This window comes from Diabrotica undecimpunctata, chromosome 10 (assembly GCF_040954645.1).
Source record: "Diabrotica undecimpunctata isolate CICGRU chromosome 10, icDiaUnde3, whole genome shotgun sequence".
NCBI lineage: Eukaryota > Metazoa > Arthropoda > Insecta > Coleoptera > Chrysomelidae > Diabrotica > Diabrotica undecimpunctata.
Genome location: NC_092812.1, coordinates 50,283,306 through 50,298,346, shown reverse-complemented (window position 1 = coordinate 50,298,346; position 15,041 = coordinate 50,283,306). Strand labels below are relative to the sequence as shown.

At 34.2% G+C, this 15,041-nt stretch overlaps 1 protein-coding gene and 1 long non-coding RNA gene across 4 annotated transcripts in view; one reads left to right on the top strand and one right to left on the bottom strand.

Annotated features, from left to right (window-relative positions):
• The window catches only part of LOC140451943 (uncharacterized), a 261,924-nt gene that overhangs the window by 155,768 nt on the left and 91,115 nt on the right, over positions 1-15,041 (top strand). The gene's annotated exons all lie outside the window — the stretch shown is intronic.
• The window catches only part of svp (COUP transcription factor 2), a 198,324-nt gene that overhangs the window by 124,134 nt on the left and 59,149 nt on the right, over positions 1-15,041 (bottom strand). For all 3 annotated transcript variants that reach the window (XM_072545924.1, XM_072545925.1, XM_072545926.1), the window contains one exon: positions 5,698-5,847. In XM_072545924.1, the coding sequence (XP_072402025.1) occupies positions 5,698-5,847 (150 nt within the window). The remainder of the gene's footprint in view (positions 1-5,697; positions 5,848-15,041) is intronic.

The following is a 15,041-nucleotide window of genomic DNA, read 5'->3' as shown; positions in this document are numbered from 1 at the left end:
TCTAGCCGGTTAAGATAGTAAAAATGCCCCAGCGATGTTTCAAAAATAAAAATACCATGTTGTTCTATATCAAAACGTATCCAATCAAAAAAAAATCCAATCAAAGGGGGACCCCTAGACCCAAACATAACCAAAACAGTCAAAGTCAATAAAGCTACAGATCGCAGAATCGCATGCTGCTGCAGAAGTAAAGAAGGCACGCTAATAGATGACTTACCAAGAAAACTAAAGAGGTGGGCAGAATACTTTGAGGAAGTCCTTTTGCAATAAACAAATAAACAATAATATATATATATATATATATATATATATATATATATATATATACTATATATATACAAGGTGATTCTTTGGCTCCAATTAGTGAAAATTAAGGATAAAGAGTATTTGGGTGTTTTTTTCTTGATTAGTTGCATTTAAGACTTATATATGCCAGTATCAACTGCGTAGTGAGGTTAATCAAATGCTTAATATTCCCAATACTGATATACGGCTGTGAATCTTGGACCCTAAGGCAAGCTGAAAGAAGAAAGACCACTGAAATGTTCTATTGGACCAGAATGTTACGAAATGAGCTTAAAGCAAGGGGAAAAGGGCATCTAAATGAATGGCCAAAAAATAAACTACCTACATTATGCATATGACACAGTCCTTCTTGCAAATAGTCAAGAAGAGTTAATTGATCTCATACGACTAGTTAAAAAGAAAAGTCAAATATTTGGTCTGTAGTTAAACATATTAAAGACAAAGATCATGATAGTGATATACTACATAACAGACATCCACGCACAACCACGATGATTTACCGGTTTGAGGTTCTGCTTCTGCTTAATCGTTATGTCTATACCCAAGTACCTGATACGGTAGTCTATATCCGTGCTACCCAATTACCCGACCATGTTTCGGTACACTTGCTTGTAGGTTCCGAAAATAACAGACGCTTGGAATTTGTTTAGTTAACTGTTCTTATAAGTTGTTAATATTTTGTGACTATATGCGTGTTTTATGTTGTAATAATGGCAAGAAGAGAAGCTAGTGTTAGCGAATTTAGAAGGTAAGTTATTACGGGTTATTTTTATAATGTTTTATACATAGATCATTCATTATTAAAATGACGTATAAAGAGCAGCAGAAGTAGGTACCTGCAACAATTTATAGACGACATAGATGAGGAAGTAGACAAAAATATTGAAAATAAGGAATCAGATGAGTGCTATGTCCCACAAGGCAAACCAGATGGAGATGAAGCTTCTGACGTAGAGGACTTTTTACTGATATCTATCAGTAATAAGATTGAAATCGATACCGACGACAATGCTAATAGTGATGAAGATTTTGACGATTTTCAAGGAAGTTCTCCCCAAAGTGATGCTTTGGTTACAAACGATACAGCTATTTGGCAACAAAAACCTTTTACTGCAAGTCGAGCATTAAAACATAACATTTTGCGTGAAAAGGCAGGCCCAGTATGTTCTACTAAAACTCTTGCTGTTAGAGATACATTCTAATATGTTTTCAGTGACGTAATGTGTGACATAATTATACGCGAAACCAATCGAAAAGCTAATGATGTTTCTGAAAAGTATAATGCTGAAAACCCCGACAAACCTCGAAACGTTTGGAAGTCACTCACGACAGAAGAATTTGATGCATACTTAGGTATTCTTATTACAGCAAGAGTACGGCATTCGAATTCAGAGTACTCGAAAGATTTATGGAAAACAGACTCTCACCCTTTATACCGAGCAAGTATGGGAATAAATCGCTTTAGGAGCATCAGCAGATTCCTTCTTCTTCTTCTTATGGTGCCGTGCACCTATAGTGCGTTGGCGAATTATCTTAAGGTCAGACGTCTGTCTTTTGCCGCATGCAAAAGTTCGCCAGTGTTAGTTACGCCTGTCCAGTTCTTTATATTTCGCAGCCACGACATTTGTTTGCGACCTACTCCTCTCTTGCCCTCAATCTTTCCTTGGATAATTAGTTGAGGGATTGCGTATTTTTCCCCTCTCAGGATGTGGCCCAGGTATCCAAGCAGATTCCTACGGTTTGACAATGACAAAACACTTGCAGAACATTTGCAAAATGATAAAGCTGCAGCTATTACAGATATATTCCATCTTCTTAGCCATAATTTACGTCGTAACTATGTACCATCGGATTGTCTTACTGCGGATGAACAGTTATTTACTTTTAGAAGTAGGATAACGTTTCACGCAATACATGCAATCAAAACCTGACAAGTATGGCATCACGGTTTGGTAGGTTTGTGACGCTCTAATTCGTATCTACTTACTGGAAAAAATTCAATCGAACGTGAAACTAATTAAAGTGAACGTGTAGTAAAAGATTTGTGTTACAGATACAAACATTCTGGACGAAACATAGGAATGGATTATTTTTCACTCTTCCACTAGCTCGTCTCCTGTTGTCTTGAAATTTATCATTAGTTGGTACTTTGAAAAGAAACAAATAATATGTTCCACAAAAAGTGCTGCCTCAGTCAGAGCGTGAGCCTTAATCGTCATTATAAGGATTCAGTGCAGTTCATGTTACCATCCATTTGTATGTCTCAAAAAAGAAAAAGCGCCATCTTGTTGTCAACAATGCATGACAACGATAGTGTAAGTGGCTCAAAAAATACACCTGAGATAATTTAGTACTATAATAAAATTAAAGGAGGCGCAGACAACATGGACAAAAGGGTTTCTCATTATTTCACTAAACGCAGAACTTTGCGTTGGCCAGTAACCTTCTTTTCTCCACAGTGCTACTGAAACTAGTAAGCGTAGAACTTTTCTGCAAGACTTAGGAAAACCACTGGGAATAACTGCAATTTCTGCTAGATCTAAAGTACATATGTGTATACAATTTTTTATCAAGGACAGGAATTGAGTGTATGTTAGGAAGACCTCTACCTACAGATTCAAATAATAGATCAGAGTCATTACCCCTTCGAGTTCCACTGGACGCCTTAAAATTGTTGGAAATTGCTACATTTGCATGTCTTTAGCGAAAAAGTGGCTAAGAAAGACACGAAAATCTTGTAATGTTTGTAATCGTTCACTATGTAACGAACACACTCAGTAAATAAGCGTGGACAATGTGTTTAAAATGTATCTTTTATTCAATGGGTGTTTTTTAGAGGTATAGAACTTTGAAATGGAATAAAAAAAAGACGGTTTTTTAAATTGACATGAAATTGACTTTATTCAAAAGATAATCTTTTGGCATTATAATTTAAATATGATTTCTGATAATCTAGAGGTTCAATTTTAGATGACTTTTTCCAACATTTGTGGCCGTATATCGGCAATAACTCGGCTCCTCGAAGTGGTCAATCGTTTCAGGTTTTTCGGTGTAGACTAGCGACTTCACATATCCCCACAGAAAATAGTCTGGCGTTGTTAAATCGCACGATCTTGGAGGCCAATTCACGGATCCGAAACGTGAAACTATGTGGTTATCAAACGTTTCTTTTAATAAATCAATTGTGGCACCAGCTGTGTGACATGCTGCGCCGTCTTGTTGAAATCACAGCTACTGTACATCATGGTTGTTCGAGTGAAGAATAAAAAAGTCAGTAATCATGGCTCTATAGCGATCACCATTGACTGTAACGTTCTAACCAGCATCGTTTTTGAAAAAGTACGGACCAATGATTCCACCAGCCCACAAAGCACATCAAACAGTCAGTTTTTCTGGATGTAATGGTGTCTCAACATACACTTGAGGATTATCTTCACTCCAAATACCGCAGTTTTGTTTGTTGACATAACCATTCAACCAAAAGTGAGCTTCATCACTAACCAAAATTCGCTTATGAAAATCAGGATTAACGGCAATCTCGTTTTGGGCCCATTCACAGAATCTTTGCTAGTAATCATGTAGCTTCAATTCTTGCACGAGTTGGATTTTGTAAGTACGCAAACCAAGATCTTTCTGCAAAATCTTCCATAAAGTAGATGGATACATATCCAACTGCTGTGCACGATGGCGGATAGACTGATTCGGGTCTTCCTCTATGCTACGCTCTTCATCAGCAATAACTTCTTCTGTCTGCACTGCACGACGTCTCTGTGTATGCATATTATCATTTAGAGTAAACGTGGTGCGAAAACTGTCCATGATTAATCGAATTAGTTGCTCTGATGGACGATTATGTTGACCATAAAATGGACGTAGTGTGCGATACGTATTTCAAACAGAACCATCTTCTTCTTAAAGTGCCTATCCGTTCCGGACGTTGGCGATCATCACGGCTATCTTCACTTTGCTTATTGCAGCGCGGAACAGTTCAGTGGTAGTCGTGTTATACCACTTTCGCAAATTTTGAAGCCAGGAAATGCGTCTTCTTCCCGGTCCTCTCTTACCATTTACTTTCCCTTGGAGAATCAGCTGGAGAAGGCCGTAACGTTCTTGATTTCTCATTACATGACCTAGATACAGAACATGAATTTCAAAATAAACTTGTACAATTTGAAAGCGTTGTTCAGGCGTCAGTCTATTCATGCTGAAATACCAAACCAAACTAAACATAAATCACTTGACAGCTGTCAAAATGGCCGCCAGTTAAAAAAGTGTTGCCGACTTACATTTCTATACCTCTAAAAAGCACCCTTTATATATGTTTCTATATCACTTTTATTATAAAAAAAAATTGACACTTAGCTTCATAATTTACCAAACATTAGTGTTACCCGGGCGCCACGAGGGTGGACGCAATAGTGTAAAAGCTTTGACAGGTATTTTTAATATATTGTATGCATTGTTTTTAGTATAAATCCCTTTGTTCTAAATAATTTTGGGAATAACTAGAAGCTTCACTAAAAATCTTTATACTATCGTAATACCAAGGTACCTGGGTATAGACACAAAGGTTAATATTCCCAATACTGACATATACATATATTAACACGGATGTGAATCTTGGAGCCTAACATAAGCGGAAAGAAGAAAGATATACGCCAATAAAATGTTCTGTTGAAGAAAAATGTTAAGAATTCGGTGGACTGACCAGAGGACAAATAATTCAATTTTAATTGAGCTAAAGGTCAGCAAACGGCTCTCCAGCAAATTCTATCTCCAACAATTAAAATATTTTGAACATGTTATGAGAGCAGACACAGAAAGCATGGAAAAATTTATCAACCAGCGAAAGGTATAAGGCCGAAGATCACGAGAAAGATCCCCAACAAGATAGATCCACCAAATTACAGGAATATGCAAAATACCTATGCATGAGTTAAAAGAAATGACCAGAGACAGAGATCTTTGTAGATGAACAATACACGGCATCATGATGACCACTACACTCCATCATGAAAGAATCATTTTTGAGCATACCTATACTTCTTCCTGTGGCATTCATACAGTTTAAGATTTGTTTGGGGGGTGTGAAGTCTTAAAGCAACCTTATGGTCCCGACTTATCAGCGTATGATTACAATATATTTGGTGCATTAAAATACTGACTAAAACGCGTCAGTTCAATCCGGGCGTAGAAATATAAGGAATGGTTCTGCAAACAGCCGCAAATGTATTTATAGCACCGTATTTATAGATTGATTAAATAATGGGACTGATTTTTTTATTTTAAGAGAGACTTCTTTCGAATTTGTTGAATAAAAATAGCTTAAAGCTTCTTAACGTACATTGAACAACTGTAGTACTAAAAATATATTTCGAAACAAATACATACCTTCTCTTCGCATGCCCATTTTCATACATTTTTTTAAACGACAATATTGGCACTGGTTTCTATGATGTTGATCTATCGGACAATTCCGGCTCCCTCGACATGAGTACGTTAAATTTCTTCTAACACTCCTTTTAAAAAATGATTTGCATCCTAAAACAAAATACATTCTCAAAAACAATATACTTTCAGAATAAATCGCAGAATAGTTAGGAGAAATAAATCATTTTTAATTATAGTATTTTTCACAAATTTGCGACTATTTTGGATTAGAGATGAAAGATTTTACTTAAACGTTTCGCTATGATGAGAAGGTTAATAGTAAATTGTCCCAATATTTGAAGCACTGTCGAAGACGAGCAAAAATAGGATTTTATCTTTTATCTCCTGAGATAGAGATAACTTCTGACAATTCACAACACCGCTGCCTACACGCATTATTATCTATATTTGGGAGTTCTAATTTTATTGGAAACCAATAATTATTCACGGAACACTCAATATGTCGAGATTTGACATCTGATTGATTTTAATTTTTAACCTCTTTAATAGTCTCACATGGTTTTATTCCAGTGCCAGACTCAAATAAAAACCTAATTCTGTCCCTATAATTCCCCAATGTCGCCGAGTAGAACCTATACTGAGAACTGTATTGAGAACTTAAGTAGTTTCTTGAGGGCCTGATGATGCTATATAATTTTTAAACAGCGAAACCGGTCGCCCAATCTTTTGTTTAATAAAAATCTACAACCTAACACAGATTGTGTGTGTAAGACCTTAGTCCCTAACATTCATTTTAGCTTTGTGTTTGTTTTATTTGTTTGTGTTTATATTTTGGAAAAATGGATTTTATAAATATGTTATTAGCCACTCAATAAACTCTTGTGTTACGATAAACGTTTTAATTTTAATACAGTTTTCCAGCCTTTTAGTTGATCAACTGTCTTTTTATCATCAAAATGATCAGTTAAAATCACTAAACCTTTTTTAGAGCGGTAATCAATGGAATATAAGGTCTTTATTTATACCACTTTTACTGTTGCATCCAATTATTTAAATGTCTTAGCAAAGTTTTTTTTTCATTAATATTATGTACTATTTGATTAGAAAATGGCATTCTTGACAGAAAAACCAAACTTTTCAATATAATACAATGTAAACTGCAGCGGAGTAGGGCTCGATGGCAGACATGATACTTTGATGCTTTGGTAATGTGGAGGGGGTACGAGTACGGGTTAGCCAATAGAGAAGGCTCTAATCTGCAAAATAAACTGAAATAAGAAAATGTAGACATTGATTGAAATGCTCAAAAAAGTAACGAAACTTGTATATAATAATCGTTCTTAGCACGTTCTAATCGTCACTATCCTTTGGTCCTCTTACAACTCTTCTCTAATAAGACAGAGAAGATTATTTTTCACGTTAAGAACGGCTATGAATAACTGTTCTGATGAGACTTATTAAGTCGAAATACGTATCAACAGATACATAGACGCTTTGAACGTGAAATCGAATCTTTTCTGTCTTTTTCATTTTCATCTTTTTCATCTTCTCTTATATTTTCTCTCTTTCGGATTTAATTATTTCTATTTAAGACTCTCTGGTCGTCCACTTTTTGACGTGACAACGTCTTAAATTAGGTTGTGGCTCGGAGTCACTCATGAAAAAGTTAAGTTTAAGTTTACATGTACAATGTTTTAGTAAACAAAATATATTTCTATAGTTAAAATTTGTGCAATTCTTATTTTCATTCAATTCCTTGTTCCTATTGTGCAATTTAATAATATTCATATCAATAAATATTCTACCGAGAAAAAGACGTTGTCACGTAAAATCTTCGCCCGTAAAACCGACTTTACAGGCAACCGATTTTTTCATTTTCTCAATGTTTCTATATTTTAGTTATTATCTACCCATGGCCATCACATTAAAGTTGTATGGTTTTTATATTATCATTTCTTCTATTTTGAACTACTATGATTCTTAAGTAAAGTATTAAATAATTATATTTCTTTTTCACCTGTGAATATCTTTCTGCAGTTACTTTATCGAGTGTTTCATAATGTTTCATTCATGTAATATAATGCATATACCAAAAAGCCGGATACCTAGCGAAAATGTTAAAGGAAACTTGGTGTAGCCTACTGAAAAAATATGCCAAGCCAAAGGCACGCAAACAGGTTATTACAACCTTCTGCTCGGTACGCAAAAATACTGTTAGAGATTCAGAAAGCTGATATCAGAGTAATTACAGATGTTCTCTCTGGACACTGCTCACTCAGGTATAATTTTGGTAAAATGGGCAAAATGGACTGAGTAAATACAAATTCGTTGAAACCAAGCAGAAATGACCAAACATAATGTGTGCAACTTCAGAACAATTGTTCACCAATGCCATATACCTGGAAGAGGTATTTTTAGAACCGGACCAAGTAATAAATGTACCTCCGAAACGAGCAATTAGCTTTCTTAGAAGCCTAAATCTGTTGGTCTGATAATAGATCTTTCAAGTGGTAATGAGGAAAGACCTAAGAGCCTAAAGGCCTCTTTGAATTATCTGTAGTCTTAAGAGGTAAAGGTATTTCTGTTTACCAAACATCTTGTTCCAGAATTTTACTATTTATTCTAGACAGAGTTTAGCTAAGGTTTCGCGAAAGGCATCAGTCCTTCTTCGATGCTTCGTTTATGGGACAACCCTACGAAATCCTGCTTCCCATTTTAATATGATCAAACTCTATTTATATATTGTTCCGAAGTTATTTATATACTTTATGAATTGTTTTTATTGGTTTGATGTTTAGGTTCATTCTATGGACTTCCTCCACACGTTTGGCCACTGAAAAGATTTTGTACACCTTTCTTGTCAAAGTTGATAAACTTCAAATACAATACACCATAAAATACAAACTAGCTTTGTCATAATAGGCGAGAAAATTAAGCAGGAAAAAGCCTAAAACCTACCAATTTTTTGCAGTTGGATGGATCTCAATGAAACTTGTTGCATTCGATTCGTAAGAGTGTCAGGAAATTTTCTGAACTAAAGTGATGATGTCGAAATGAAAATTGCCTTATTAAACAAGGAAAATGCATTTTCCGAAGTGATAAAAATGATAAATTTGTAATTCGGAGAAATTGTCGGAAATAAGTATAATAATAATACTTGGGGGTTTTTGGGGTCGCTAAAACTGGAGTTTTATAGAAATTCGACACAAAATCAGTACAAGTTTGTTACTCGGGGGTTTTTTAGAGTCACTGAACACGAATATCATGTCGACGATGGACTCAGAGGCACCTGGTGCACAGAACAGGCCTTGTCTGCTGGAGTTTTATGGAAAAATTTTACAAAATCAGTGCAAACTCGTTATTTGGGGATTTATAGGGTCGCTGCACGTGAATATCATGACGGCGATGGTCTCAGTCGTACCTGGTGATCAGGATTTATCTTGCAAGACCCTCATCACCTAGAGCGTCATGTGAATTAGACACAAAATCAGTCAAAACTTGTTACTTGGGTATCTTAGAGCACTAATTCATTGGTAATTAATTGGTAATCATAATAATATTTTCTTGTTAAACATCCTCGAGATACCCACATTATTTTCATAAGCTTTATAGAATATTTAAAAAATTATTCTTAACATTATTTTTACAATTTGGCGCTTTGAATGCAGTTGGTAGCATTGTTAAAGTGCTACCATTAGATAAAAGGAAGTTCTATTACCAACAATTAAAATTAAAAATTAAATATTTATTTACTATGTAACCTAACAGCATGATATTTGTGTCCAGCTATCCCAAAAACCCCAAATTAGTGAGTTTGCACTGATTTTGAATCGGATTTTCACAAAACGCCAGGAGACGAGTTCTGTCCTGGGCACCATGTGCCTCGGAGGCCATAGCCGTCATTATATTCATGATCAACGACCCCAGAAATCTTCGAGTAACGAGTTTGCACTAATGTATCGAATTTTTATAAAACTCCAGGAGACTAGGCCCATCCTAGACACCAGGTCCATCACCGTCATGATATTCGAATCCAGCGACAAGTAAAAATCTCGTAGATAGTAGTAATATTGAACTCATCTCCGTCAATTATTGCCGAATTAAGAATTTATCATATCGTCACTTCAAAATTTTCATTTCGACATCATCACTTTAGTTCACAAAATTTCCTAACGCTTCTACGAATAGAATGCAACAAGTTTCATTCAGATCTATCCAACTACAAAAAATTCTTAGGTTTATTGCTTAATTGCCTCGCCTATAAGAATTGTGCTATCAATATGTTTTAAATGGAGTATCCCCACTACAAATAATTTATTATGAAAGGTATTTTACTATAGTTTAGTCTGTGATACCACAAATGTCCTGGAATTCTATGAGTTCGATGCTTTATTTTTTGTTCTGCTTTATATATCATATCTCATACATTACACCATTTATAGCAAGAAAAAAAAATTTAGAACAATAATTTGCAGTGTATCTTAAACAAGTATATAAATAAAATTTGACAAATTGACAGCAACTAATACCTATATTAGCTATCCTTTTGTAAGGATTAAATTGAAAAATTTGACTTATGATACCTAAAAAATTACATCCTACCGAACTTACTTACCTATGACTACTAAAATAAAAATATAATTCCAAATTATAATCGTAATGCAAAATGGGAACTGTCGCGTATGATCAAAGTTAGATTCACAAGAAATATCGATATTATATGGTTATAATAGAATGGGGTAGCGCAAATTTTCTCACCAGATCGAAGAGCGGAGAGACACAGATGGCCTGAACAACCCACTCTAATCAACCTAAATAGTCCTGGATTAAAAGATCTGCAGACGTTTGGTGGTGAAGATTTATTACAAACTCAGATTTCGATTACATATGATCAATATGGATATATGTACATATATATATATATATATATATATATATATATATATATATATATATATATATATATATAAGAATTACTGGATATTAGTGACTGTCAATATAAACAAACAACACAGTTTATTAGGGTTGCAGTCAGAAAATTGGCCGGGATATTAATGAAACACTCTTATGACTTTTCGTCTAGCTTTCGGAATCGTTTTGTTCCTTTTTCACGACACTATAATAAGAAAAAAGTGTAAATATTTATAAAATATCACAAATCTTCAGTGCAACTTACTAGTCGTTGAGATTATTTACAAAAGCATAGACACTCAACATTAATAGCAACACACATAGTTTATTTAACACAGTTTATTTAACATCCCTATAGGATAGGAGTTCTCTTGTAATATAGATCTCAGCTTTTTTAATCCCTTGTCTCTGAACTCGATGTGTGACAAGTTGATAACCCTAGTTTTCAGGGCCAAAACCAAATTTGTTTTCATCTTGGATGGATGTTGAGAATAAAAAGTTTATAAAACGGTTACTAAAACAAGGTTTACGATACCACTCCGTCCTTAGCATGCCATCATTGCCACGATGGATTAGCATGTCTAAAAAAGGAATCATATTATCAGCCTCTCTCTCAACCGTAAACTTTAGGTGTTCACATTGGGCGTTAAAGGTGTCAAAGCCTATAATTTAGGCTTTGTAACTAATAAAATTAAAATTAAACAAAATTGTAATTTTTCCATCGAATTCTGTGTCATTATTGATTTGATCGAAGGTGATGAAATATGAGAAACGAAAAACATACGTTCAAAATCTTGCAACAATATTATTTGAGCTAAATAATGTTTCATTCTTTGGATAATTTTATTGTTGCCTATTACATCAATACATTGTAAATATTATTGTATATTTGATTATATATTTTTTTTAATCACTAATGGTTAGTTGAAACAATGAATTACTTATTTATTCATCACTAAAGATATTAAAAGAATTTATTAAGCTACTTCTGCACCAAAATTTTAAAGCAAAACTATAACATTTTACATTCTGTTTATTTGACAACGTCAAATTTTATAATATAATCCGTGATCGGAACAGTAGCCACTTTCTATAACTTACTGTTACCGGGAGTCATGTGGAGTAAATTTCCGACTTATTTCCTATGGTTTAAATAAAGAACCATGGACTCAACTGTGGTTAACTACATAAGCACAGAAAAATCGGAATTAGATATCAATCCGAGGGTAAAATACCTCTCAGAATTGCAGTAAAAATATCACTATTTGTCGACAAGATCGAGACCAAGTATGTCAACTGTCAAAGTAGCTTTTGCCACCCACTGCCAATGCATTAACATTTACAGGTTAAATCTAATAATTTCTTAATTTAAAAATTTTTTGAAAACAATTTCCCGATTTGAAATCGAAAGGTCAAAACAAATTTAAAATGTAACTCTCAAAACAAACAATATTGTGGTTTAATCCCGTATAAAATAATATTTAACGTAAAATAATTTTTAAATTATTGAACACCCTATAGTTTCGTTAAAATCTTCTTACGTATACCAGTAAAACAAACTGTATATAAAATTCAAAATATGTTTATATAAGTCCAATATTAAATTTTCATTGCAAAATTCGAAGCACATATTGCTTCAGCAGTAATTTTAATATAAGTCCACTCAAAGTTATTCTAACCGCGAACGCCCTAATCGCAATCCATTTTGCTGGGGTTTAGTTAACACCTGCACAAATTTTGAAACCCTGCAAGTGTGCGCCAAGGAACACTCCGTAACCAGACACTCATGTGTTTTGAAATGTTTGATAAAGTAAAGTACTAATGATAAGGTTGCTTCTGATTTTAACATGGTTTAAAAATAGTTTGGTGGTAAATTACTTATTGAAAAGGTATACTTTTCTCTACGTGCACTATTGAATATAATAATTCAGATAACATTTTTAATAATAAATTATTCAATAATAAAATATAATAAATATTTTGATGTTATGAATAAATATTATATAATAAAAATTTAAAAAGTCTTGAGATAAAATATTTATTATAAAACCTGACTAGACTTCAATAGAATCAATATTCCTTCTTCTTAGGGTGCTTTTCCGTTCCGAACGTTGGCGATCATTCTGGCTATGATGACTTTGTTGGTTGCTATACGGAATCCCTGTGTTGAGGTCTTTCTATACCATGCTCTCAGGTTAGCAAGCCAGGATATTCTTCTTCGTCCTAGGGCCCTTTTTCCTTCAATTTTACCTTGCAAAATGCATTGGAGTAGCTCATATCTGCCTTTATTTCTCATTATATGTCTCAAGTACTGCAGCTTACGGCCCTTCACGATGTTGACTAAATCCGCGGTTGTGTTCATCCTCCGCAGTACTTCTTCATTGGTGACTTTGTCTGTCTATGCTATCTTCATTGATTCTTCTGTATAACCATATCTCAAAAGCCTGAAGTTTTGATAGAGTTTCCGCCTTCAATACAGATTATTGGATTTCAAAACTGTTGTATCAGACAGTGTCAGACGTAAATGCGGCGTTCTAATTATTTTCAGATACGGTTAAATTTATTCAAAACAGAAATAATGAAGAATCAACTGAGTCAGATAAGGAATTTGATAATGCTTCATCTGAAATTACAAATTATGCAAATAGTTTATGGCGTAAGCTTTTGTAATTTGTAAAATTATGATACCCCGAATCTAGTCTGACTAGAATTTGGCAAAGTTCCATTTTGCGAAACTACTCTGAAGATACATAGATTGCAGTAGATACAAAACCTCACGACTAAAACGATGTAGTGAAATACTAAGTAAAATAGACAGGACGCACAGCAGTAAGCAGGCTTGGAATATGATCAAAAGAATTAACGGTGATCCCACAGAGGTTAAACAGCCATATGCAATAGAGCCAAATCAGAGACAACACGCCAACTGCTGCAAGAACGTAACAACAGGAAACAACTTTGTTGCGAAATGCATTTATCACCGAAGAGCTCAAAAAAGGCATGGACGTCATAAAAATAGAAAATCACCTGGGGTGGTTAAAATCCTGACAGAGCAGATAAAGCACTTCGGGTCAAAAGCGAGAGTAGTTGCTTGACTTCCACAACAAGCAGGCTTCAGGCCTAGCAAATCCTGCACAGACCAAGTACTGAACCTAATAGAGTATATAGAGGAGGGATTAAAGCAGAGAGAGATAGTGGGGTAGCATTGACAGACCTCACGGTGGCATACGATACAATAAACTACAGAATACTGTTAACTAAGATCTATAACAATGTGCTTGATTACGATCTGGTAAAGATCATTAGTTCGATGCAATATAATAGACAGTTCTATGCTGAGCTAAATGATAAGAAGAGCAGATGGCGAACTCAGAAAAGCATTTTGGACCGTTCTTATTTATCATCTACATGAATGGCCAATGAACCCCAAGCTGAGAGCTTCGTTAGATAATTGATAGAGTCGACAATAGACAATGGTCAATTAAACAAATGTATCGGAACGTCTTTTTAAGGGGAGGTACCCCGATCGTCCTATATCAAGGACTTATTTGGGGGAGCTTCTTCGGAAGTTTGAAGAAACAGGTAATGTTTAAAATGAAAAACGGTCTGATCGATCAACAATTAGAGATGATAAAAAAATTTACATAATTGCAGAAGTGGTAGTGAACCCTACTTCTTTTACAGCCCAAGATTACGTCTATTTGTGGAATCATTGAAACGACAGTACACCAAGTGTTAACTAAAAACAAATTTGATCCATACAGATTAAAAATTGTGCACCAACTTTCATATGATGACCCCGACCAAGGACTAGAATTCTGTGAAAATATGTAACGTATGTATGAAAAATTATAACATATTCACTCTTCTAAATGCGACAATAGTTTTAACTGAGAAAGAAGGTCAATTTGACCTTACTGAAGAATGTTTTTTATGCCCTATGCACTAGGATATGAAAACATTTATATAATACTTGTTTTGTAAAAATATTGAATATAATAACATCAAAAACTTTTGGCGTTCAGATAAACTAAACAAAAACAAAGTATCTTAAAAAGAGAGCTAATAAAATAGGAACTAAGAAAGAAATGTAAACAACTAGTGATGACAAGAGGAAATACTGCTTTAAGAAAGTTGACCAGTTTGAATATGTCATAGTAACAATTACTAATAGAGCAGATAAAAGTACAGAACTAGAAAAAAAGTTACTAAAGAAAGTAAAACTGTTGGAGCAGTAAGTAAAATGATTAAATTGAAAATGATGGAAAACAAAAATAAAAATCTACCAATTGGTCTTGCAACCACAGTGCAGTGATGTATGGCAGTATGAAATAAAAAATATGCAGAAACTGAATGGTAAAGTAAAATATACGCAGAAATAAAGGCAATTATGTAGTAGGCCGAAGAAAAACCAACAACAAAATTGTTGTTAT